Source organism: Pyrus communis, chromosome 16 (genome assembly GCF_963583255.1).
Source record: "Pyrus communis chromosome 16, drPyrComm1.1, whole genome shotgun sequence".
Taxonomy (NCBI): Eukaryota; Viridiplantae; Streptophyta; class Magnoliopsida; order Rosales; family Rosaceae; genus Pyrus; species Pyrus communis.
In genome coordinates, this window is record NC_084818.1 from 9,272,624 (window position 1) to 9,295,977 (window position 23,354).

General features: G+C 35.5%; 3 protein-coding genes across 4 annotated transcripts; all 3 read right to left on the reverse strand.

Moving 5' to 3' along the window:
- Positions 1 to 624: 624 nt before the first annotated feature.
- LOC137721428 (transcription factor bHLH57-like) lies at positions 625 to 3,571 on the reverse strand. Of its 2 annotated transcripts, none has more exons than XM_068460521.1 (4): positions 2,969 to 3,571; positions 1,941 to 2,621; positions 1,212 to 1,694; positions 625 to 909 (listed from the first exon to the last, which is right to left on the reverse strand). In XM_068460521.1, the coding sequence occupies exons 1-4, from the start codon at positions 3,002 to 3,004 to the stop codon at positions 823 to 825; spliced, it is 1,287 nt and encodes a 428-aa protein (XP_068316622.1). In that variant the 5' UTR covers positions 3,005 to 3,571; the 3' UTR covers positions 625 to 822. The 2 variants fall into 2 exon arrangements, with proteins under 2 accessions (XP_068316622.1, XP_068316621.1); XM_068460520.1 differs by having other exon boundaries at positions 1,941 to 2,624.
- Positions 3,572 to 14,560: 10,989 nt separating this feature from the next.
- Positions 14,561 to 17,670, reverse strand: LOC137720216 (metal tolerance protein 1-like). The gene is made up of 2 exons (XM_068459255.1): positions 17,531 to 17,670; positions 14,561 to 16,042 (listed from the first exon to the last, which is right to left on the reverse strand). Exon 2 carries the CDS (start codon positions 16,040 to 16,042, stop codon positions 14,810 to 14,812), a length of 1,233 nt encoding a protein of 410 aa, XP_068315356.1. The 5' UTR covers positions 17,531 to 17,670; the 3' UTR covers positions 14,561 to 14,809.
- A 2,782-nt stretch (positions 17,671 to 20,452) lies between these two features.
- On the reverse strand, positions 20,453 to 22,471 carry LOC137719522 (metal tolerance protein 1-like). The gene is made up of 2 exons (XM_068458566.1): positions 22,139 to 22,471; positions 20,453 to 21,513 (listed from the first exon to the last, which is right to left on the reverse strand). Exons 1-2 carry the CDS (start codon positions 22,295 to 22,297, stop codon positions 20,668 to 20,670), a joined length of 1,005 nt encoding a protein of 334 aa, XP_068314667.1. The 5' UTR covers positions 22,298 to 22,471; the 3' UTR covers positions 20,453 to 20,667.
- Positions 22,472 to 23,354: the final 883 nt, after the last annotated feature.

Consider the following 23,354-nt stretch of genomic DNA (forward strand, 5'->3'; position numbering starts at 1 on the left):
GATCTCCAGGATCCTCACAAGAAGTTCCAGTGAGGATCCGGATTCCATATGATAATCTACAGACATTGCAGATCCAGCGGTAAGTGTTATTTCGTACTCTAGAAGGGATGTAGAAAGATGAACTCATCCCTTTATTGTTGTTAGATTTTTCCTACAGTATTATCTCTGGAGGCCGAAGAAAATTATAGAGACTTCAGAAACCCAAGAGGCAGGAAAAAGGTGTAGGGTTAAGGACATGCAGAAAGCATATACAATGATGAAGCACCCCAGATACTCATAGGCCTCCCAAAGTCAAATATAGAAAGAGAAGCCTCCTTTGCAAAGTTTGTAACGATAGGATCCAGATATTCAGTATGAAACCCTAAAACTCCACCGTGAAATGTGGACCCCAAAATCCTCCAAAAATAAAATAACAATTAAAAATAATGTTAAGAAGATCAAATTTTTAAACTAAATTCGCAAATTAAATTTGATTTAAAATTTTGATTTCCTTAGCATAACTTAAAAATAACTAAAGCATCACAAAAATAGGTCATATTCTTCTAATTAATTAAATAAACATGAACTTTTTATTTTTTTGACAAAACAAAAAAGAAAATTTAAGAAACAATCAGTAAACATAATCTGCCTTGTCACACACAAGTCACAAATTTACATTCTAGGAGGTGGAAGCAATGTAAAAGCATGGGTGCCATTTTTTCTGCTCCCCCATCTTCCAAATATCTCAAAAGAGTGAAAGACCTTACATTTCTCCCTACTCTGTCTAAGAACTGAAATGAAAGTTAGCTGCTTTCTGGAGCATCCTCTGACTCACTGAACAAATCAAGTGCTGCCATTGATGAAGCTGAATATTTGATGTACTGCTTTTGCAATTTCATCTGCTGATCCTAAATTACAACCTTCTTCTATCTGCATTTATACAAATTCAAATTCCTCAAACCAGTCATAGTACCGTGAAAATTTAGAATAATTGTACCCTTGACTAAGGAATCTAACCGAAAAAAAAAAAAAAATCTTTATCTTGTTATATTATATTACACACCTTCCCAAGAAAGAGGGAAAGAGCAGTGAAAAAAAAGTAGCATATATGCTTAGCCTGCTAGATAGCTAAGGTAGCTTGAGATCCAAGTCAGAATGTTTGACTATGAAAAAAACCAAACAGATAAGACAGAATGGAAAAATATATAGATAAATAAAGAATTAATATATACCTCGAGATTGAAAGAGTAAAGAACAGTGTCTTGTGATGATGTAATGTTGAGGTGCAAAACAGTTAGCCGACGATCTTCCAGTGCAACAATGGCTTTCATCAGCTGTCCAGCTCTCCTTTGGCACTTCACTTTTAAGTTGACATGGGATTGGATCACAGTGACATCTATGTCTGCAGCCTCAGACTTGTTCTGAGCAGTGCCTTCATCGTCGAAGGTGGCGGTGGTGCTTTCTTGATCATGAGACCCAATTCTGCATTGGGAGAGAGTCATGAACATTCCATTGGATGGCATTGCCATGCTGCAGGGAGAAGAGGAGGATGCTGATGAGGAGCTGAAAGAGCTGTTGTTGTCACCATTATTGCTCATCCCTTGAATTTGATCAGCTGCTTTTCTCATTCTCTTTTGGGCTTCAAGGGAATGAAGTAGCTGCTCCAATTCCTTCACGAAATCTATTGCACCCCCAACAATTGATGCTTGGTCACCCTTTCAACAAAAACAAAAAACTTATTTTAACGGACAAAAAAATTCATTACTTCAGGCTAATTAACTTGCGAACAGGCAGTAGCCATTTTGGCACTCTCCTTTTAACCAGCATAATCCAAATTGTATGGTTACAATTTTATTTGCAACCTCCGAAAGAGTGCAGAAGGCTAAAAGAGGAGTGTTAAAATCGCTAGCGTGTATTCATAAAATTATAAGAAGATATAGATCGAGTGAATATGATTTTACCCTTTGAATGTAGGAGGTGGGCATGAGGGACCTGAGGACATTGAGATGGTCATTCATCTGGCGGCGGCGGTTGCGCTCCACCGCAATGTGGGTCATCCGCTGGCTCTCCACTTCTTCCTTGTTCTTGGTTGGCCTTGTTCTCTTCCGTTTTCTCCTCTCCTTGGTGGCCGGGGTAAATTTGGGTTGCTGGGTTTTCTCAGCACCATTTTGTACCTGAATCCAGGTCGGTGGTGGTGGAGACCCAGCAACCGAGCTGGGTTTTTCTTCCCCTTGGTTGTACTCAGAAATAGAATGGTGGAGATGAGAGTCTTTCCCTTCTGATTTAACAGGTGAATGTTGCAGCTCAACCATTTCATGGGTCACACAGCTCTCAAGCTCTAGAGCTTTCTGAATTGGGGTTTCCATTTCAGGCATGTAATTTTTGTCCAACTCCCATGGTTTTTTGAAGTGTTGGAGTTTCAAAAGTGCTTGAAAGCTTGGCTCCTTCAATGGAAAATAAGGTGTGGTGGTGGTGGTGGAGGAATCAACACTTTGTAGCATCTGGAGAAATGGCATTCTGTCATCCAAGCTTGGCAATGAGAGGTGGTGGTTGTGGGATTCTTCTTCCTCCTCAAATCTCAAGCTTTCTGTGGTGAAATTCAAACTTTGCTCGAACGGAAAATCCAAATGCTCACCAAAGAACTGCTGCAACACCATAACCCAAGAAATAATTATAAAAATTATGTTAATAAAGAAAGAGAAAAAGGAGGAAAAAGGGAAGAGCTTTACTGGGTTTCACACCTACCCTTTTCTAACAAAACAAAAGAATTCAACCTTCAAGTGGGAAATTTGGAATATAAAAGTAGAAGGAGAAAAGATTGTAAAAGAGGAAATTTATAGCTTTTTCCCAGAAAATAACACACATTGCATTGAATGCAAAAGCATTTTTGAGAGGAGTACATGCAGTCCATTTCTTGATGCAAAAAAAGGGACTAATGAAAAATAAAGTGTATGTACAAATTGAGCAAAATAACAACACAAGAACATACACAGGGATTAATGGGTCCTTGAAGAAGCCTCTCCATTACAGGCTGCAGGGAGAGAGCAGCAGCAGTTTGTTGGGTGTGCCTTAAATTTTCTTTCTCTCTCTCTCTAGAAATATATTACCGACATTCCATTGATGCTAACAGAACAATTGCAATAAATGTGAGAAGCCCCAATGAGAAGTGGAAGAAATATGAGACCCCATGAATCCAACAACACCATAAATTATATTCCTTTGTTTTCTGATGGGAGTGAAAATATGCTCTTAAAATAGAACAATATTAAATGCTGAGCTGCTTTAGCCTTGAAGAACTAACTCGGTGAGGACACCAGAAAGAACAGGTAGAGAGAGTACTTTGGCACAAATGTTTGAATAAATGGGCCTCCTCCTTCCAGTCCTCCTTGTCCTAGAGAGAGAGAGAGGTTAAAGAGGTGAGGTGAAGAAAATGGAGGGCGAAAAGTAACAAAGGGAGTGAGGTAAGAAATGAGGGGTGGAAATACTCTCAAACTGATTGAGAAGATATGTTGGTGATGCTTAGATATACATGAAACTGAGAGAGTTGGTGAGACTGAGCAGAACACAGAGAGAGAGAGAGAGAGAGAGAGAGAGAGAGAGAGAGGGCTAGGGTTGTCTGGTTTACAAGGTCCCAAACATTATTGGCGGTGGCAGTTTTGTCCTGCTGCGAGGACAAGGTTGTGGCGACTAGTCTCTCTCACTCTCTTTCTCGGTGCAAACTGCACAGCAATGGGATGGACGGGGGAGAGAGAGAGAGAGAAGTTTTGGAAAGTCCTATGGATTGAGTCACTTGTCTGATGATGGGTCCTTTTTCATTCCACACATGTCCAGCCAACCCTTCAGCCCAACCCAACCAACCCAGAGTGAATTTATCCGCGATGTATCCCTTATTTACTTCTCTACCTTTATGGCTGTATACGGTATACATACCTAGACAAGATGAACAACATACATAATAAGGACTCATCGTCGTGTGGCGTCCTTTGCTAATGAAATAAAGACATATGGATAAAAGTTAACACATGTCTTTACTTCATTAGCACGTGATGCCCCCATAATAGTGAACCTGCATCATATAAGTCATTCTTCCTAGACATAACAACGTGATGTCCCTTTTCACATATTTGTTTTGTGCTGATCACAAACAACAGTTTTAACTGGTCATCCAGACTCAAACCGTTAAGCCTGAAAACTACATGTTAATAATGGTTTGTTTAATGGGTGACTTGTGAACAAAAAAACTTGATTTTGGAATTCTGAAGGTTTAAAATATTGACAACAAAACAAAATACTAATGAAAATGATATTATTTAGGGATCTAGATCCCCTCTTGAGCTAATGGAGAGGATCCTCCTCATCAATCATTGTGGGCCATTGGATTTTTATCCAACGGCTACAAACAGGGGGTCCCTTTAAAGTTATAATGATTATAGCCGTTGGATAAAAATCCAACGGTACACGATGATTGATGAGGAGGATCCTCTCCATTAGCTCAGGAGAAGTTCCAAATCCATTATTTAGTATATAGTGTAATTATTGACACTTCAAAAAGTATCACTATATTTTTGTAAATTTGTCACTAGTTGTCCTCTTTTTAGAAAGAAGAGTACGTGATGATATTATTAGATTGCAAATAACAAAATCTAATAAAATGTACAATATATTATATTACTAAGTCACACTTGTAACCTTTGTTTAAAAAATACAGTTTACAATTCAATACATTTATATAAAAAAAATTAACCAATCCAACTGTTACCAAACCGACCCGATAAGCCCAACACAAAAGAATAAATTTTCGTGTGATTTAGTGTTGTATTAACGAGTCATGTAAAATTTCACCAAATCTATAAAGCCCCAATGAATTGCTGGTTATGGTTACAAAATTTATTGAACTTCCGGTCCAACTGTTATCAAACCGACCCGATAACCCAACTCAAAATCACAAATCTCTGTGTGAATTGGTGTTGTGCGAACAGATCTTGTACAACTGTTAACAAACCAAATCAATAAGCCAGAGGGATTTTTTAGTGTGATCAGAATGCAGAGTGGTACATCATGTGTCACTATACAAATGATGAGATATGCATATTAAAAAATTAATAACTTAAACTATAAATTTTCCCACCATTTATATAATAACATGAATGATCCGGTCATAATAAAAAATTTCTTCTATAAGCCCAACCCGAAAGTGCAAATTTCCATGAGAATTGTGGTGTTTACGAGTTATGTACAATTTTCCCAGATCTATAAAATCCTTGTTGAATTGCAACTTTTGGTTGCAATTGAACTTCAAGTTGATCTAGTATTTTGCAAAGGAAAATGATTTTACTTTCTCCTTCTGTCCTCGTGCACTTAAACTTCTTTTTAGTGTTTATATCAAACAAATCAAACAAAAATTAAGAGATAAAAACAATAAGATAAGAGTAGAATGAGAAAATGAGAGTGAAAATTGCTACACTAGTAAAAACACTAGCAATTTTGATTGAATATCTCAAATAAATGATTTGTTGATATATGCTTACTAAAAGAATAGATGATTTTCTAAAATTTAATATTAAATACTAACCCCTTTTGGCATGACATGAGCAAATGGAGGTGGATCTGCATCAAGATTTCGTATTTCCATCTCAATCACCGCCCGTGAGAGAAGGGTGCTAAGTCCAAAGGGGAGAATGGTTGGTGAATGGGTGTGTTTAGAGGTTTAAATAAGATTGAAAAGAAAAAAGTTGCTAGTTTTATTATGTTTCGTTTGGCATTGTTTTTTCCGCCAAAAAATGCTTTCTTTTAAAATTAATCAATAAAATAAAACATTTTGATCCATAGAAATAAATAAATAGAACGTTTTGATTAGTTTGAAAGCAATGTCCTCCTAACAACAGTTTTCACTATGCAACCTCTAGAATACTTATCAAGCTGCTTTAGTAAGAAGTAGAAATGAGTTCGTAATGAACTTTCTCACTTTTTGCAATACCTTATTAGTTGAAAATAACATAGTGTACCCTTCTCTTGTGTTTCTCTCTCATATTATCTCCCAAATATGCATACTCTTTCTGTTGAGAAACAAAACTCACCACCAGTGGCATATCAGATTTTAATATCGGTGGTGCCAATATAAAAGCTCCGCAAAAATAACATTGAAAAATTAAAAGATAAACTACCAACTTTTGATTCATAATATTTGTACAAACAACATTACACGACGATATTTCATACTCTAAATATGTGTTATGACAGTTTCATTGTTAATACAAGAAAAAACAAATCAATGATGATTTGGAACTATCCAAAATTGGAGTTGAGCCATCCATAATAGGATTAGAACTATCCAAAATTGAAGTTAAACTATTTGGAATAGGATTGTTTGATCGATCAATGATGGCTTTTGCATGTCCATACTTCTATTTGTACACATATCAATTAATAAAAAATAAAAAAAATAAAAAATAAAAAATAAAAACCATATCAATTGATGAAGCTAAAAACAGTATATGAACTAACCAACACATGACCCAAACAATATAAAAAATCACAACCTTACAAAATAAATCACAACCTTATAAAAAATCACAACCATATCAATTGGTCCATCCGCCGTTGATCACCACCTTCCCTCAAATGTGTCATCTTACAAAATAAATCACAACTTATATTAACTACTTACACTTCTAATTTGTTTGAGGCCTTTTGTGATAAAACCTCATACCAATTAAATTCTACAAGTAATTAAGTTGAGGACGATATCAGTATGACAGTAACTATAGTTTCCAAATTAAGACGCACTCAGTGCCCATGGTAATCTCTTTCTGTCACACAAACATCTTGCAAATTGCAACTTGGTTAACAAAAATACAAAAGTATGGTTAAACCCCCGTCTTCCCTCCATTTAGTGTCACAATTCACAAATGGAACAAAACAAAAACCCCATAATTGCTAATTTTCACATCTTATATAATTTTGTTGTGTTTTTTTTGGCTGGGGCCTTTGCCCACTAGCTTTGGGTATGTTTCACAATTAATATGTCGGGACCAAAATTTTGTCTCTTCGGGAGGTACAGATGGGGACTGAATCCTAGATTTAAAGCATATATTTCCCCTTTAATCCTTCCATTTAATCAAATTTGTAATGTTGTAGCTTTGAGCATTTCCACTAAGAAGCATTGTCACAACACCACATTCTTGGGTGATTTAAATAAGATGGCAGATTTTCAGGTATGGATCTACCTACTAATTGAACCCTCTATATGTTTATATAAAAATAAAGAATTTAATTTTGAAATTTAAAGGAATGTATTCTCTTTATTTTTTTCAACTATTGTTTTGCTTTGCATATGATTTTATTTTTTTAGGTATTGTGTTTTGGTTTTGTTAATTTTACATATGTAGTTTACTTTTGTTATCAATTTTGCCAAATTTAACTCAATTTCTATAACTATTGTTGTTCAATATGAAGCTCCATCTCAGACATATCATTGCTTGTAGCTTGTGGTACATAGTGACTGCGCAACCTGTCATGGCTCTCAGGCCTAAGGTTTTCTAAATACGTTCCAAACTTTGTCTTCGTATAAACAAACATGGTCAAATTAATCACTGGCTTGCTAGCCATTAGGCCCCATACATCTTCAAGAATCAAATCATTCAGTCACATGCATGCATACTTCTTGTCCAGTTTCTGCAGCATTACCTGACTCCCAAGACACACAACAGCCCAAATGCCTCTCCCTTCCATTTGCTAAAAAAATCCCAACAAATGAAAATCGATAAGCATATGAAATATGAGGGACTCACACCTGTTCTCTAAGCATGTACTCTGTCCTATAAGGCGATTTTCTTTTATAATATCATTTTTTTCTTATCCTAGCTAGATTTTCTTTCTATTGGGTAAAGATCACGGATGTGATAGCCAACTTATTTGTACATTAATTCATACAAAGTAACTAATTAATCTAATCAGCTCACTCAGATATTTTTCACTTCGTTTTGGATGGGAGTGTCTATTAAGATCTCTTTTAAGGCTTATGATATACATTAAAATCGTGAGAGATGGTATTAGAGCTAATTCTCTGTACGGTGCTAACGTCAAGTTTGGGAAGCAATATAGCACAGGAAATTTGAATATTGATCTATATATATATATATATATATATATATATACACACACACACGCACACACGCGCGCACACACATAGACACTAGTATCTTTAGAGAATATTATGCCTGTCCTCATGTGTTATTACATCTTCAAAGACAGGATATTGATGTGTACATATGCATAGAATGACAAATTCATTCCAGCAAATCCCCGATTTAAAAAAAATAAAAATCCCAATTCGATTCATAAGATAAAGTCTATCTTATCCAACCCACACTGCCTCTATTCTCCTCACATGCTTCAGCCACACAGCCAGAAGTATGCATGGTCGAACTCCTGAAAAATAGCATAATTCAATTTTTTTTTTTTTTTTTGTCTGTTTCAAGCTTGGCATTCCTGAACAAACAAATATACATATAAAAACACATTAAGAACTAGCAGCAAATATAAAATTATTAACTGAAGGAACAAAAAATTAGCATTATCTCATCAGGATTTCAGAAACTGGTCGAAGAGTCTCCTGAACCCTAATACTTGGAAGTTGGAAATTAACCTTATCCCATCACTTACAACTTACAAGGTCAATCGTCTGATCGGCAGGTTTTGGCCCCTTTCTTTCTTGCAATTAACCATGCATCCCTCCAAAATTCCAAATCAATGCAATGTGGCAGCTGCATGCTTTTCACACACACACACACACACACACACACACACATATATATATATATATAAACTGCCATTCTACTACTTGCACATAAAAGATATTTCACTGATTTGGATCTACAGTTCAGATGCTTAGTATAGCTAGTAACATAAACATACGTCTGGCAAGAAAACATTTTTCTTTGATATTATGTATTAATAAAAGATATTACCTTAAAAATCACAACTAATTACTCTTAAACAGTATGAAGGCTTAGCTCAAGGACGAGTAAGCTCACAGGAAAAATTATTCTAGTTCAGGATGACAAAACAAAAACCTGTCACACAAAATGCAGGTACGTACTTGTTGATTAGGTTTAAGACCACCAGGCTAAATGTACACCCAGCGGCCGGCATAGTGTGTCCATCTTCAACGTGCCTGTGACTGTGAGTCTCTTCACATGCGCATATTCAGTATGCGTTAACCTGTTCAGTGTTCACCAGCTTGTTCTCTACTAGCAGAGATACAAACAATTTATTTGGCATCAAGAAGGGGATCAGATTCTAACCTGACCTTCAAGCTCAAGAGAGGGTACACACAGTTGTATGTATAGGGTGGTAAAATGTTTTTACCTTCTTCATGCCACAACCTTTTGGTGCAAAGGAAATTGCTTTCTTAAATGTAGAAAACTACAAATATAATTTTCTTATTTTCAATAATATTTCTACTTAAACAGTAATTATTTCATGTGTAAGACATTTTTTTTAGAGAATGTTTAAGAATCCCTTGATACATATTTTAATGTTAAAAACAAAAAAGCAATGTAAGCAAGGGAAGCAATCAAGAAAAAAATTGAACCCTTGTTTTCTTCAGATGAGCCCAACTTTCTTCTTACACAAAAATCTGTTCAAGCCTTTAGTTTTGACGTGGGTCTACATGTGACTATTGGGCCCATTTAGAAACTCCCAATTGCTCATCGAGGCCCATCTGTGTTTATTCTCCATTTAGCCGTTTTTCTTTTCATAAATTTGAGATGAAGGGTTCGACCTTAGATATCTTTCCAATGTCAGAGAGAGATGCTACTAAACTACGAGCTAATTGATATATTAGCCAGTATCAGAGAAAAATATTACTAAACTAAGAGCTACTTGATCTTCCATTTAGGGTTGGACACACAATATGATCATGGAATCCATATTGTAGTCTGTATATTCCAATGCTATGCGAATTGTCACTGACCAACCCAACTGTTGAACACATTCAATATTATCATGCATTATTTACTTACTCAATATATTTGCCAATTGAACGAGAATCCATTACTCCAATGTAATGCTTGTGACAGTGAAGACTCAAGGAAATGGTCATGAAACGAAACATGCATACCACTGGCGGAGCTACTAACAAGGTTGTCGTGGGCTGTAGCATAGGGAGAGTTTTAGTTATTTGAGGTTAAAAATACTAATTATTTTGGCTATTTTATTATTTTTAATTGTTATAGGCCACCAAATAAATAAAAAATAAAATAAAAAAACAAAGATTACTTTTAGAAAAAATAAGAGTCAATAAATGTTAAATAAAAGTTTACTTTGAATGAGGATCCTTTTGTGAAGATCTAGGTGATCCTTCAATCACATTAGTTCATCTCATATCGTGCGATCAGGAATCATTGTAAATTATTTTTATTTAAAATTAAATATAAACAATACTTGACGAAAACTGACCGCACAATGTACAATGAACAGATGTGATTGGAGGATATCCGGAATCCTCACAAAGAGGATCTGGAGAGAATCCTCATTCGTTACTTTAACCAATGGGAACTTTAACGAAAAGCTCTCGGTACTGTTCACTTTAACAAAAAATCACATTTTTATACTAAAAAGTTAATCCTAATACTATTCACTTGACCTTTTGTATTGTCATTATCTTTAAAATTTAAAGTTTTCAAACTTTTTTTTATTAGTTTTCCTTTAACCAATACCTAAATTTATTACTTTTAAATTACAAGTTTTATACTTACGCGTCTAATAAAGAATAATATATATTATTAACATGATTATTTTATTCAATTCTGAATTCAAATTGACCTAGGTCCTAGGTTTTCTAGGGAGAAGTTATAGTTTTAAGAAAAATTTTATTTGAACTTATTCAACTTCTTTCTACACTTATATTATTTTTAATTAAATAATTAAAATCTTTTTAAACCTAAATTTATTATCTAAGCTTTCCTCCCAAATTTAATTCAAAATGTAAAATTATCTTTACATCCATTTAAAAAATAAATTTTCAAATTAAATAGTTTTGTTTTCAAAGATACTCGAAAGTCAAAAAGCATTATGGTCCTTTGTCCCTCCTCCCACTTTGATCTCTTCAACTAACTGGTACCCATTCCAATTCATATCCAAATTCTTCAATTGTTTTCGTGGCAAGTGTCAATATATCTAACAAAGCCTTGAGTTTTAAACATCTGTATATATACTAGTAACTAGTAAGGTTGCTATTATTAACATTGGAAAAAAAAAATAGTTGTTTAAAACTAACATTCATCTTCACATGGTTACAATTTTTATAATTTATGCTCGTATTTTTCTAATCAAAACAAAACCTTGAGTTTTGAATATACTTGAATCTTCTGAGGGTTAAAAGTATTTGTGAGCATATTCAAGTACTATAGCTGTTATTTTGGGCCATAAACCAAATTGTTTTGTCTGCAATCTAATTGATGTGGAGATATCCTTTAAACAAAAATTAAAAAACTTAGGGTAAATTACATTTTCATACCTCAGATTTGGGGTCTACTTCAATTCCTTAGAACATCTTTAAAACATTTCACTTTCATACCTTAAGTACTATTTTATTTCAAAATAATACCTCCGTTACATTTTTCATCCATTGATCTATTAAATGCTGATGTGGTTGCCACATATATGGCACGTGGCTAACAAATGTTTGCCACGTGGCAAATAAAATATATTTTTAAATTTTTTTTTAAAACCGGAATTTTCTCAAACAAAGAAAAAAAAGGGTAAATTACATTTTACCCCCTCAAGTTTGGGCTCGATTTCAATTCCTTACAACATCTTTAAAGCATTTCAATTTCATACATTTACTATCATTTTATTTCAATTTCTTTCATCCATTAAGTGATGACGTGGCAAATATGAGATCCACATTTGTGTTGACGTGAATGCCAAATTTGTGCCACGTGGTAAAATAAAAAATTTATGCATTTAAAAATATTTAATTAAAGAAAAGTTTTTCTTTTTAAAAAATAAAAATAAAAAATAAACGAAAACCCCCAGAAACCCATCCCTTCCCCTTCCCTGCAACCCCTATTTCCTCCCCCAACCGATCCATTCCCTTCCTCGCAACCCAAACCCCCCTCATGCTACCCCACCCCCACCTCTCCACAACCCCCCTACCCCCCCCCCCACCCCTTATCATGCGCACCCCTCACCTGGTGCTCCAGAATCGGCGATTTCGCCTCCGTCGTGAACACCTGCACCCCATGGATAGATTCGCCCGACTCAGATCCAACAATCACCATTGCCATGGCATTCTTGTTCTCATCCAGAGCCTGCACCACGTTGGGGTGCCTCAGCCTCGCCGCATCAGCTCAAATGATCTCCAAAAACCCATCTTCCACTGCCTTGGTCACTCCAGTTCACATGCGCGCCTCCAACAGAGCGACGCATACAGTGGGGTCGGGCGTGAGTTCTTCTGTGGGATCTGGGTGTGAGTTCTTCTGGGCGTCAGGCGTGGAGAGAGAAGGGAGATCTCAAAAACCCCGAAAAGGTTCTCAGATAGCCGCTGCAGAATCGGCAGATCGAACGCTGCTGTCTTGCCACTGCCGGTCTAGCCGATGCCCAGCACATCCCGGCCTGCTAGGATTTCAGGGTGAATGTGGCAGCAGAGTCGGGGTTAAGATTTATGGATATTTCGATTTAGAGGTCAGGGGCGGAGGGTATGGCGGAAATAGGGTTTTTTGAGGGTTTTGAGGATTTGGGGGCGCAGAGCTTGAAGAAAGGGAAGTCAACGGCATGGATTGGTTGGGGGAGGTGAACAGAATGGAGGAGAGGGGTGGGGGGTTGCGGGAAAAAGGATGGGTTTCTGCGTTTTTGTTTTTGTTTTTATAAACTTTTCTTTAATTAATTATTGTTTAATGTATATAAAAAATAAAAAAATTTGCCACGTGGCACAAATGTGGCTACCACGTCAGCTCTTAATTAACCAATGGATGGAAAATTTAACGGATGTATTATATTGAAATAAAATAGTACTTGAGGTATGAAAGTGAGATGTTTTAAAGATGTTGTAAGGAATTGAAATTGACCCCAAACCTGAGGTAGTAAAGTGTAATTTACCTTCTTTTTTTTTTTTGAGAAAATTCAGGTTTTAAAAAAAAAAAAAAAATTGCCACGTGGCACACATTTGGCAGCCGCATGGCATATACGTGGCAGCCACGTCAGCACTTAACGGATCCATGGATGGAAAATGTAACGAATGTATTATTTTGAAATAAAATAGTACTTAGGGTATGAAAGTGAAATGTTTTGAAGATGTTGTAAGGAATTGAAATAGGCCTCAAACCTGATGTATGTAAATGTAATTTACCCAAAAACTTATATTCATAGAAAGGGTTTCATATACATCCCAGAAATTTGGTGTGTGCAACAATTTTTTAATACTTTCACTTCGGCGGTGCAGAAAGTTTAAACTATGAGCAGTTTGAGATTGAGAAAAAAAAATTTGAAAATCAAATACTCGTCTTCTAACTCTAAAAAAAAATTGAAACCAAACGAACAAAACATTACCATAAGTCGAGTCATAACTTAGTTGGAGGATTAATCAAATTTAGGGTCATAACTTAGTCGAGTCATAACTTACTTGTTTTTTTTCTCTATAAAAGCTTATAGGGTTTTAGCTGGAATAAACATATGATAAATAAAGAGTGATGATAGAGTTGAATAATAGTGTGTGGGCTTATTGATGAATTTAAGTTTTATTATTAATTTCATATTGTACTTAATGATAATTATGCAATAGGATAAAAAAAAATTAGTATTTAAAATTTAAATTGAGTGTAGAAAGAAGTTACATGAATTTAAATAAAATTTTCCTAATTTTAATATTTTATTATTTTACCAATTCAAGAACTCACAGGGTTTTAGGTTTTCTAGGAAGTAATTATTAGGTTTTATTATTTTATTCATTTGAGTAAGTACTTATACGTGTTTTAGGAGTTAGCTTTCAAGTTTTGGACCTAGCTTCTCTGCCTTTTCGATTCTTATACACTTCTATCTTTTCTTATTTGTGTAATCTTGATTAAATCACGTTAATATTTTATATTATTATTATTTTTTATCTTATTATTTTTATAAAAAAATTAATATAAAATATTGATGCATTTTAACTGTCATCGTACAAAATAGAAGAGAATGAAAATGTATGGAAACTGAAAGGTTAGATAAGCCGGATCCTTCATGTTTGGCTTTTAACTATTCAGTTTTCTGAAGGCACAGCTAGAACAGTACGGCTCAATTTTCCAAAAAGCTACGAATTCACGGTCCACAAAGACATTCTGCAAGTGTGAAAGTCCCACTGACTTATCTCGTCAATTAGTAAGCTTTTTACCACTTTATTTATTCTTAATTAGTTTATTTGTTTATTGTTTGAATTTAAGAGTCTGTGCTTGAAATTTTAATTTTGAATTGAATATATTTTTCTGATAGATCTGGTAGGAATATAATTTATCATATAAAATTGTGTTAATATTGTCTAATTTGAAAGTTTCAAGTGTATTATTATATAACTTTATGTAGATAACAAAAAAAAAAAATTTAAGCATTTGATTTCGTAGTATAATTTTAACTTAACCAACCCACAAAATAATTCCAGGCTTCGTTATTGGAATCTACATCTTCAATTCAAACTATCAAGAGCTTTGCACCAAACACACATCTTTATAGATAATAGGGAGGAAATGAAAGCAATTTCCTGCCTAAATACCACAATCTTGATGCCAAAAAATCTAAAACCCTTCTAAGAAGAGTATACGCAGCCATATCATCTTGCCCTTTCGAAAGACAGCTAACGCTCGATTTGGATCGTGACATGGCTGATGTTATACTCCCTTCTGATATAAGCTATTACGTCCTCCAGCACCGTGTCTGCATTTGCTTCTGGTCTAACTTTCACATGGCAAGCCAGCAGGACTTTCCCCACCGTGATAGCCCATATATGCAGCTCGTGGACTGCTACCACTTCGTCCATCTCCAACAGTCCCGTTTCAAGTCTCGTTGCATCAATCTCTCTCGGCGTGCTCTCCATCAGGACATCAAGTATGTTCCGCATCATCTTAATAGTTGTCCCCAAAACAATGACCGAAAAAATTAGGGTGCAGATCAAATCAACTATCTTCCACTCCGGCTTGGCCCATATGATTGCCCCGCCAATCATTACCCCAATACTTTGTACCGAGTCTCCAAGCACATGGAGATAAGCACCCTGTAGATTTATGTTCCGTTGCTTCTTCTCTACTTGCCCATCTTTTGGCTTATCCAACAGTGGCTCAGCAAGATCCTTGTCGGCATGGTGGTGTTCATGATCATCTTCATGAGTGTGAGGGTGCTCATGATCATGTGAGTGCTCCTCATGATCATGACCTTGCGAGTGTTTCTCGTGAGCATGATCGTGGTGATGGTGATGAGCAGAAACAGTCATTCCGTGACTGTGATCACCGTGATCATGTCCATGTCCATGTCCGTGTCCATGATCATGGCCTAACAGTATGGCCATGGCTATATTAACCACTAGACCAAATGCGGCAACGAGAAACATTAGAAATCCATTCACCTCACCTGTGTCATGTATCATTCTAACTATGGCTTCATATACCAATATCCCGGCAAGCAACCATATGAGCTGGATGGAAACCAGGGCACCAAGAATTTCAATCCTAAAAAACCCGTAAGACTGACGGGGAGTGGCTTCCCAGCCAGCCGCCCACAAAGAGAACAAGGAGATGGCAAATGCTGCAACATCCGAAAGCAAATGTGCTGCATCTGTCAATATTGCTAAACTATTGGCTTCAATGCCACCAACTACCTCAACAGCCATGAACAGAACACAAAGTACCACTGCTATTAAAAGCTTGCGCATGGAGGCTGATCGGTCTTTGGCATCTTTAGAGTTGGATCCAACATCCGCAAGTCCACATGGTGCTTCCCCACAAATCTTACTCCCACTATTACTCGTTTCACCATCGTGCACATCTCGATGGATTTCAATAACCTGGGCATGTTGAATATTTTGTCGTTCCATCTGACAATCCACAAAAAGATCACAAGTAATATGAGTGAATGCTTAGTGCAGCCAGTATGCAAAATATGTTCTGAAATTGCACAAAGAAAAAACCACAATATGATTCCATTACTTCACTTTCATGAGCCAACAAAGAAGTTAATTGATTAGCACAGACCAAATGAAGTGTATCCAAATCTGTAAATAATAACACTTGCCTGTGACCTCAAATCTCTTTCGAACACAGTAGTACGATGAAGTTTTTTACCAAGAAGAACACAATCTATTGAAAAACCAGTGAAAGACGTGAAAGGAAAGATTCGTAAGGAATTCTTCAAAGACTTCATCTATCGTTTTTCTGGCTTTGACTTACAACGTTTGCAGCCACTACAATTATAGGCTTCAACATTCAACCATTGGAATTCCTACCTAATGAGTAATGAGACATCCTAGAGAATACAAAACGCTCTTTGACGGACACATAGTATCCTTCATGTAGGCAGATTTCTAGAACCTTATAACCCCAGAATTACAAACTATATCTTTATCAATATCCCTACTTTTCGAAACATAACAAAAGCATGTTAAACTTCCTAGGTCAAAATGTTTACGAACTTCCTGAAAGCAAAAACACGGTTTCTGATCCATAGTTTTCATTTCTTCAGCAGTGGTCTGGTCACACTATCTAGTATCTACTGTCCTTAGCAAACTCAGGAGGCAGAAAAACCTGCCAAAATACTTTTCTGAGGATCAAGGTCATAAAATTTCTAACTGATAGTAGCTTCCGAAGCCATCTCTTCGTCTTAATTTCTACATTAAAAAAAATTGAAATAGCCATAGAATGTAAAAAAGATGCAATCTCTCCCCAAATCCCAATTTCTCACAGCCCTAACATAGTTCAATAGACCAGTGAAGCTCATTTGTACTCAAATTCACCAGCTATAGTTGCATTTTCATCATCTAGTATGGACCGGAAAACTCACAATCCATGAAATGTCAGGAATGCAATTTAGCCAAACCAAAAACTATAGGAACAAGTTTCAAAAATCATCTCAGATTGTCTAGGCCGGTTTCTAGGAGGACTTCGTAGCATCAACTCGGAACCAAAAGCAAACTATATGACCTGATTGATTCATCAAATTGACAAAGTTGTTGCTGCAGATGTGCTGCAAACATGAATGCTACTAGTCCATAGATTATCAAGGGCCTTAGATAAATCACTATTGTCTGAAGACTCTAAGCAGACACCAATCAGACATATGAACAACATCAAAGTAAAATCTGGAAATCACAACCCAAAAGACAGATTAACGAGTGCTATCATTTCAAATTTTCATCACAACACAAGAAATGAGGAAATAAAAGAACCCCATTAGCTATCTTTGGTGAAATACCCTATCACACCATCAAACCATTTCAAGAAAGTGAAAAATATTCACAAAAAAAGAAAATTACACACACACACACACACACACATATAAATATAATTAAGGAATTGAAAGAATGTACCTTTTTAGTTTTAGGCACTTATGGCATTCCACTAGCAAAAGGCTCTATCTGTGTTTCAAGTGCAGATGCTACGGCCTACTGGCAGCGCTGAGAGCCTTCTTATCTTTGGAAAATTTTGGGAGCTGGGGAGCCTTTGTCTCTCAACTGGTCATCAAATACAACTGCATCAATGCAAATCAATGCAATTACAATTGTAGCCCTCACCAGATGTTCCAAGCGACCAGAAGACTTGTTGGCTTTGTTTGACTACAAGTATGGACTGGGAGTAGTAGAAGAGGTGACGTGGGCGTCAGTTTCTCGGGGGCCTGGCAAGATTCGTCCACTCTGTTCATGACACATATAAACAGACGGATAGTTCTTTTAGAATATTTACTTATTAATTCATAGAAATTTTAAATTTATTAGATTAGTGTTCGAGGATGGTGGATAACTCTGAATATTAATTGTTATATAAGAAATATATTAGATTGGTGTTCTTGGATTGTAGCAGGTAGAAACCTTAATTAATGGCGTTGGTTATGATTTGATCAGCAATCTTTTTTTTCACATCCCCTCCTAATTAATTAAAATCAAGATTATTTAATCAATTAAATGAAAGATGTTTTTATAGAATTCGTCCATCTGCTTTTGTTACATTTTAATAACTAAATGATCTTATTTTAATTGATTTTTTTTATAAAGATAATTTTTATAAAATGATTTATAATATGAACGATTTCGATCACCAAACACAAAGTTATGTGTATAGGCCACAAAGCAAAAGTATCTTGAGGAGGTGTTCCTCTTAATCCTTAACTTTCTCCAAAAAAAAACGAAGGGGCTACGTCCTACGATTATGATTTGATGGGGGAGATTTTAAATTCAACTTTTATGTCAATATTTCAACTGTTCCATTGTATAACTTAATCCAAATTTTGACCATGCTTCATTTAACTTAATCCCATATATTCGTTATAATTCACGTACACATACTTTTGTTAGTAACTTGCATCGAGCAAAGTCTTCCTAGCTACATTATATGCAAAAGGGCGGTCAAATTAAACATTAGGGCAACATATCAAGCAATGTGGTAGAGGTGAGTTGTATACCAAGTTCACCATCCATTTGTTGCATTTACTCACGTACAAGGTATGCATGGGCATCCATATTTACAATAATGTAATATGTATGAGTTTGGGAGACTTACTATTTATAGTTGTCAACAGCTCAACACAAGTTATAATTCACGTTATTATTTTCTTTTGAGTTTTGCATGCAAATACATAGTAATCACTTGTGAGATCGCCTTGCATCAATAGATAATGAATAAATTATTGATGACATTGGTTGGCATTGTCTTAAGTGAGATCACTTGTATTTTGTATACAATATGTTGACATTGTCAACGTGTAACAAATGCTACATGTAAGATAAGAAGTTTAAAATTTGCTCATATTCTAATTTATTTATTTTTTTGAAGAGTGCTCATATTCTAATTAATTACATAAAGAAACACATAAATAAGAGATTTAGAAGCTTACAATAGCACCAAATAGAAAAACATTTTATATTATATTATACATGCGACAATAATGTATTCTTACCATATGCCATATATATACAATTATATTGTGTAGGTTATGTGCATAATTAAATAATTAATCAAACCTTATTAACATTCACATGACAAAATCATTGTTAGAACTAAAAACAAAATATTGGGGTTTTTTGTTCTTTTTATTCTTGTGAATTTTGGGTCTTCTATTGCATTCTTAGTTCGGTGGATAAGGGTAGCATCTCTTCACACCTCACATATTTTCTTAGGCATTAAGATTCTAATTTGACAAGAAGTTGACAAACAAGCATGGCCCCAAAAATGTCGGCACTCAATACAAGTACGAAGGTCTATTCTAATCGAGGATATAATAATCTTGTGTGATTTATCTCACTCGTCACATGATATGTCACAATATGAATATATTTTCAGTGACACCTAAGATGGCAGGAGTGCTACAACCCCAACAACCTGTCAGACGAGAATACAACCCAAAAACACTTGAAATAAATCAGGATTCCTACAGTTCCTCAAACGAAGATCATGTTAAACCAACGGTTTAAACCAAACCAATTTTAGTAAAACCTAGAACCCAGTTTAGATCTTTCTTTTTTTTCTTTTTTTTTTCCCTCCCCGCAAAGATATAAAAACTCACAAGAAGTTCTGAATACAAAGAAGACCAGATAATAAGGAGAAGGCAGGTTCGACATTGGAGCTTGGAAAAATAATCTCTTTGTGTGTTGAGAGTAGTATTATGGGTAAGCTTCAACCAATAAAACTTGGAGATCCAAGTAGTAGTAAGATTCAAATTGGTTTCATTACCATTACGTACACAAAATTTCTTACCTTTTTGAAGAAAAAGAACAATGCAAACATTGCAAAGAAAGTATTTTAGCGATTTTTCGAGTATGCCTCGGAGCATGCATAGTATACGTCAGAGTTCTTGGCCGTTGGAACTTTCGAATATCGCTATCTGCATGTATCGTAGAGAGCACGTCGTCCTTAGATGGAAAGTGGGGGGAGATCCATTGAAAAGAAATGAGCATAAAAAGGCCTGTACTTCTTGCTTAATCTTCATTGTAAACCCTGGCATCATTTTTCCAGACATCATTTACATATATAGAAAGTGAATCTTTATATTAATAATGTCAATTATTGTACCAATAACACAACGATATATTTAGTTATTGACATGTTATCTATTAATGTTACGACGATTGTTCGACACAATATCCACAATCCATCTTTTAATAAATAATGAACAGTCTGTCCACCAAAGAACTGTCCAATGTACAAGTAAAGAGAGACCAACAAACGAAAAACGGAAAGGGAAACACAGAAATCAAAGTTGGGGACGAAGAGTGAAATCTCGAAAAACATCTTGGCAATGCACACCGAGGGAGGCGAGGCTTCTATAATCAATCATCTTTGTCCTTTAAACCTACTAACAATCAATTTGCAGATTGACACTGCTGAAGCTATATCCAGCTCTCTGATATAATCCATCACATTGCAAACCAGAAGGGCTATCCCATTGTGACAGCCCAAATATGCATTTCATTAATTTCCATCCATCGGATCCTCCATCTCCAACAGTTTCTTTTCAAGTCCTCTTCACATGAATCGCTCTAGGTGTCCTTCCCATCATGACATCAAGTACATTACGCAGCATCTTGACAGTCTTCCACAGAAGAGTCACAGAAAAAATTAGGGTGCAAATCGGATCAAAAACCTTCCACTCAGGCTCGTACAAAATGAACGCTGCGCAAATCAGTACTGCAATAGCATGAGCGGAGTCCTTAAGTGCACGGAGTACTTTTATGCACCTCTGCCTTATCTTTTCATATGTGTCTTTTGCAAGCTTATCCAACAGTGGTCGACTCCGATCAGCAGCATCACGATCATGTGATCGTTTACGATCATTACGAGTACAAGAAATTGTCATTTCGTCGCTGTGACGAAAATCACCATCTTGTCCTTCAACAGTTATGTGGTCCAGAAGTAAGGCCATGATCACACTTCCCCCAAGACAAACTAGGCCACCAGGAAACATTATGACGGCATTCACCTCAGCTGTGTTGTCGATGGTTTTCACTATGCTTTCATACACCAATATCCCAGAGAACAGCCATATGAGTTGGATGGAAAGTAGGGCTCCGAGAATTTCAATCCTTAAAAACCGCCGGTAATAAGGCGATTCACTGGGTGGGGCTTCCCAGCTAGAAACTGCCCACACCGAGATGGCCAATGTGGCAACATCAGCGTACAAATGTGTTGCAACAGTTAGTATTGTTGAACTTTTGGCAAAAATGCCGATGCATACATCCATAAATATTATGACAACACCAAATACCGCTGCCAGTAACAGTAAAGTCCCGGAAAATTTTAGTTCTATGGAGCGAAACGTGGCATGTTCGTCAGGAGGAACATCGTCAGAATTGTTAGCGATCTGAGCACGTTGAGTATTTTGTGGTGCCATATGAAATATCACAAAAACAACCCAATAAGTACTATATTAAGGAGGCCTTAGTGCTGTAGCTGTAAGTATATATGCAAAATGAATAACATGAACACAATTATGTGAGAATACATATCATATCTTCCTTTCCGTCATTCTCCAATAAATCTAAGAAAAGTGCTTCTACTGCATTTTTAGCAGAAAATGTTAAAAGCGGTTATGGGCCACTTCCAAAGAAACACGTCAAATGTTTTTCCATGAAGCACTTCCAAGTATTTTTTTCAAGCAACACTTGAATTTTTGATAAATTTTTTAATGAATTCATAATAAAACAAAAACGCTTAACAAAACTACTGCTTATAAAAGCAATCTCAAATGAGCCATAAACAACAAAATTAAACATGAGCTAGCATTCACTATAAAGGTCATGAAGGCAAAACATCTACCAAATCTGCATCCTTAATCCAAAATACCAAATATGCATCTTTCCAAATAATGAAAGGGAAGGGGGGGGGAATATTTCAGGAATATGAAGAGAAAATATGAAGTGCTTGGCATCCAACAGTTACTTCAATAACCATTACAACAACACAACTACAGGCATTAAGAGTATGACCTTGGGAATTTCTTGTTCTGCAGTGCAATCTACGGTGAGAACCGTGGCACGTTCCATGGAATCCAGAGAGCTTGATCCAATCCCATCATCAGGAACATGGCCAGGGATATCAACAATCTGAACATGTTTAGTATTTTGTGGTTCCATCTGAAAATTCATGAAAACAAGCAATTATGTATGATAAACTTGTATATGATTATGTCATAGGATTCATATCTGCTTCAAGATTATTCCGAGAACCAAACTCAACTTAAATTTAAGTCAACGATCCATTGGAATTTGGACAAGATAGGTGGTGCGTGTACCCATGTGGCAGGATCCGACGTAGGGAAAACTTTGTCAACTCTGATTATGTCCCTTAATTATATATATACATATATATAACAGATGAAAACCGATCGATTCGGATGCATACAGTATTGTTATGTTTTTTTATATTTTTATTATTATTATATATATTTTTTTTTTCTAATAATGAAATGCACATGATAATGTATTAGTTAAAAGGGGCATTAATATATAGGTCCAAAAAATTGACCTACTATTGATTTTAGTCCAATTTTTTGAAATTTCTGATTTAGGTCCACTTAACTAATTTTTAAACCTATTTTACCCCTTGTTTTCAAACTTTGAATATTTAAACATCTGCAATGTACTAAACATTTAAAAAGCTGTTTCAATTCTTTACCCTTTAATAAAATAAAATATTTTTATCATAGATTAAGTTGCAAAAATATAGAACCTAATTAAAAGGTACTAATACATAAATGATAAATTGGTCATGAAATCAATTAATTTGAGTAAAAATAAAACTCAAATGAAGATCCAATTTTGACCATGAAATTAATTAATTTGAACACAACAAGCAATTTGATGAAAGAAGCCAACTGACCTCCATTCTTTGATCAAACATAATCAAATTTCATATATAGTGGAAGCCTGAGAAGAGAAGAGGAAAACAGAACAATGATAAAGAAGAAGAAGATTCGCAAGGCAAATGATAAATCCTAACTAAGAAGAAGGTTTTAGATAACAAACTAAAAAGAAATAATAGATAAATGAAGAAGAAATGAAGAGGCGTATCCTCACTTGGAGATATATAGGAAGTAATTTTATTCCAACAATTATCCTATCATTAAGGGAATTTTATTCTTTAAACCTCAAATAGGTAAAACTTTTCACAAATACTAATCCTAAAATCAAGGGATAATATTGA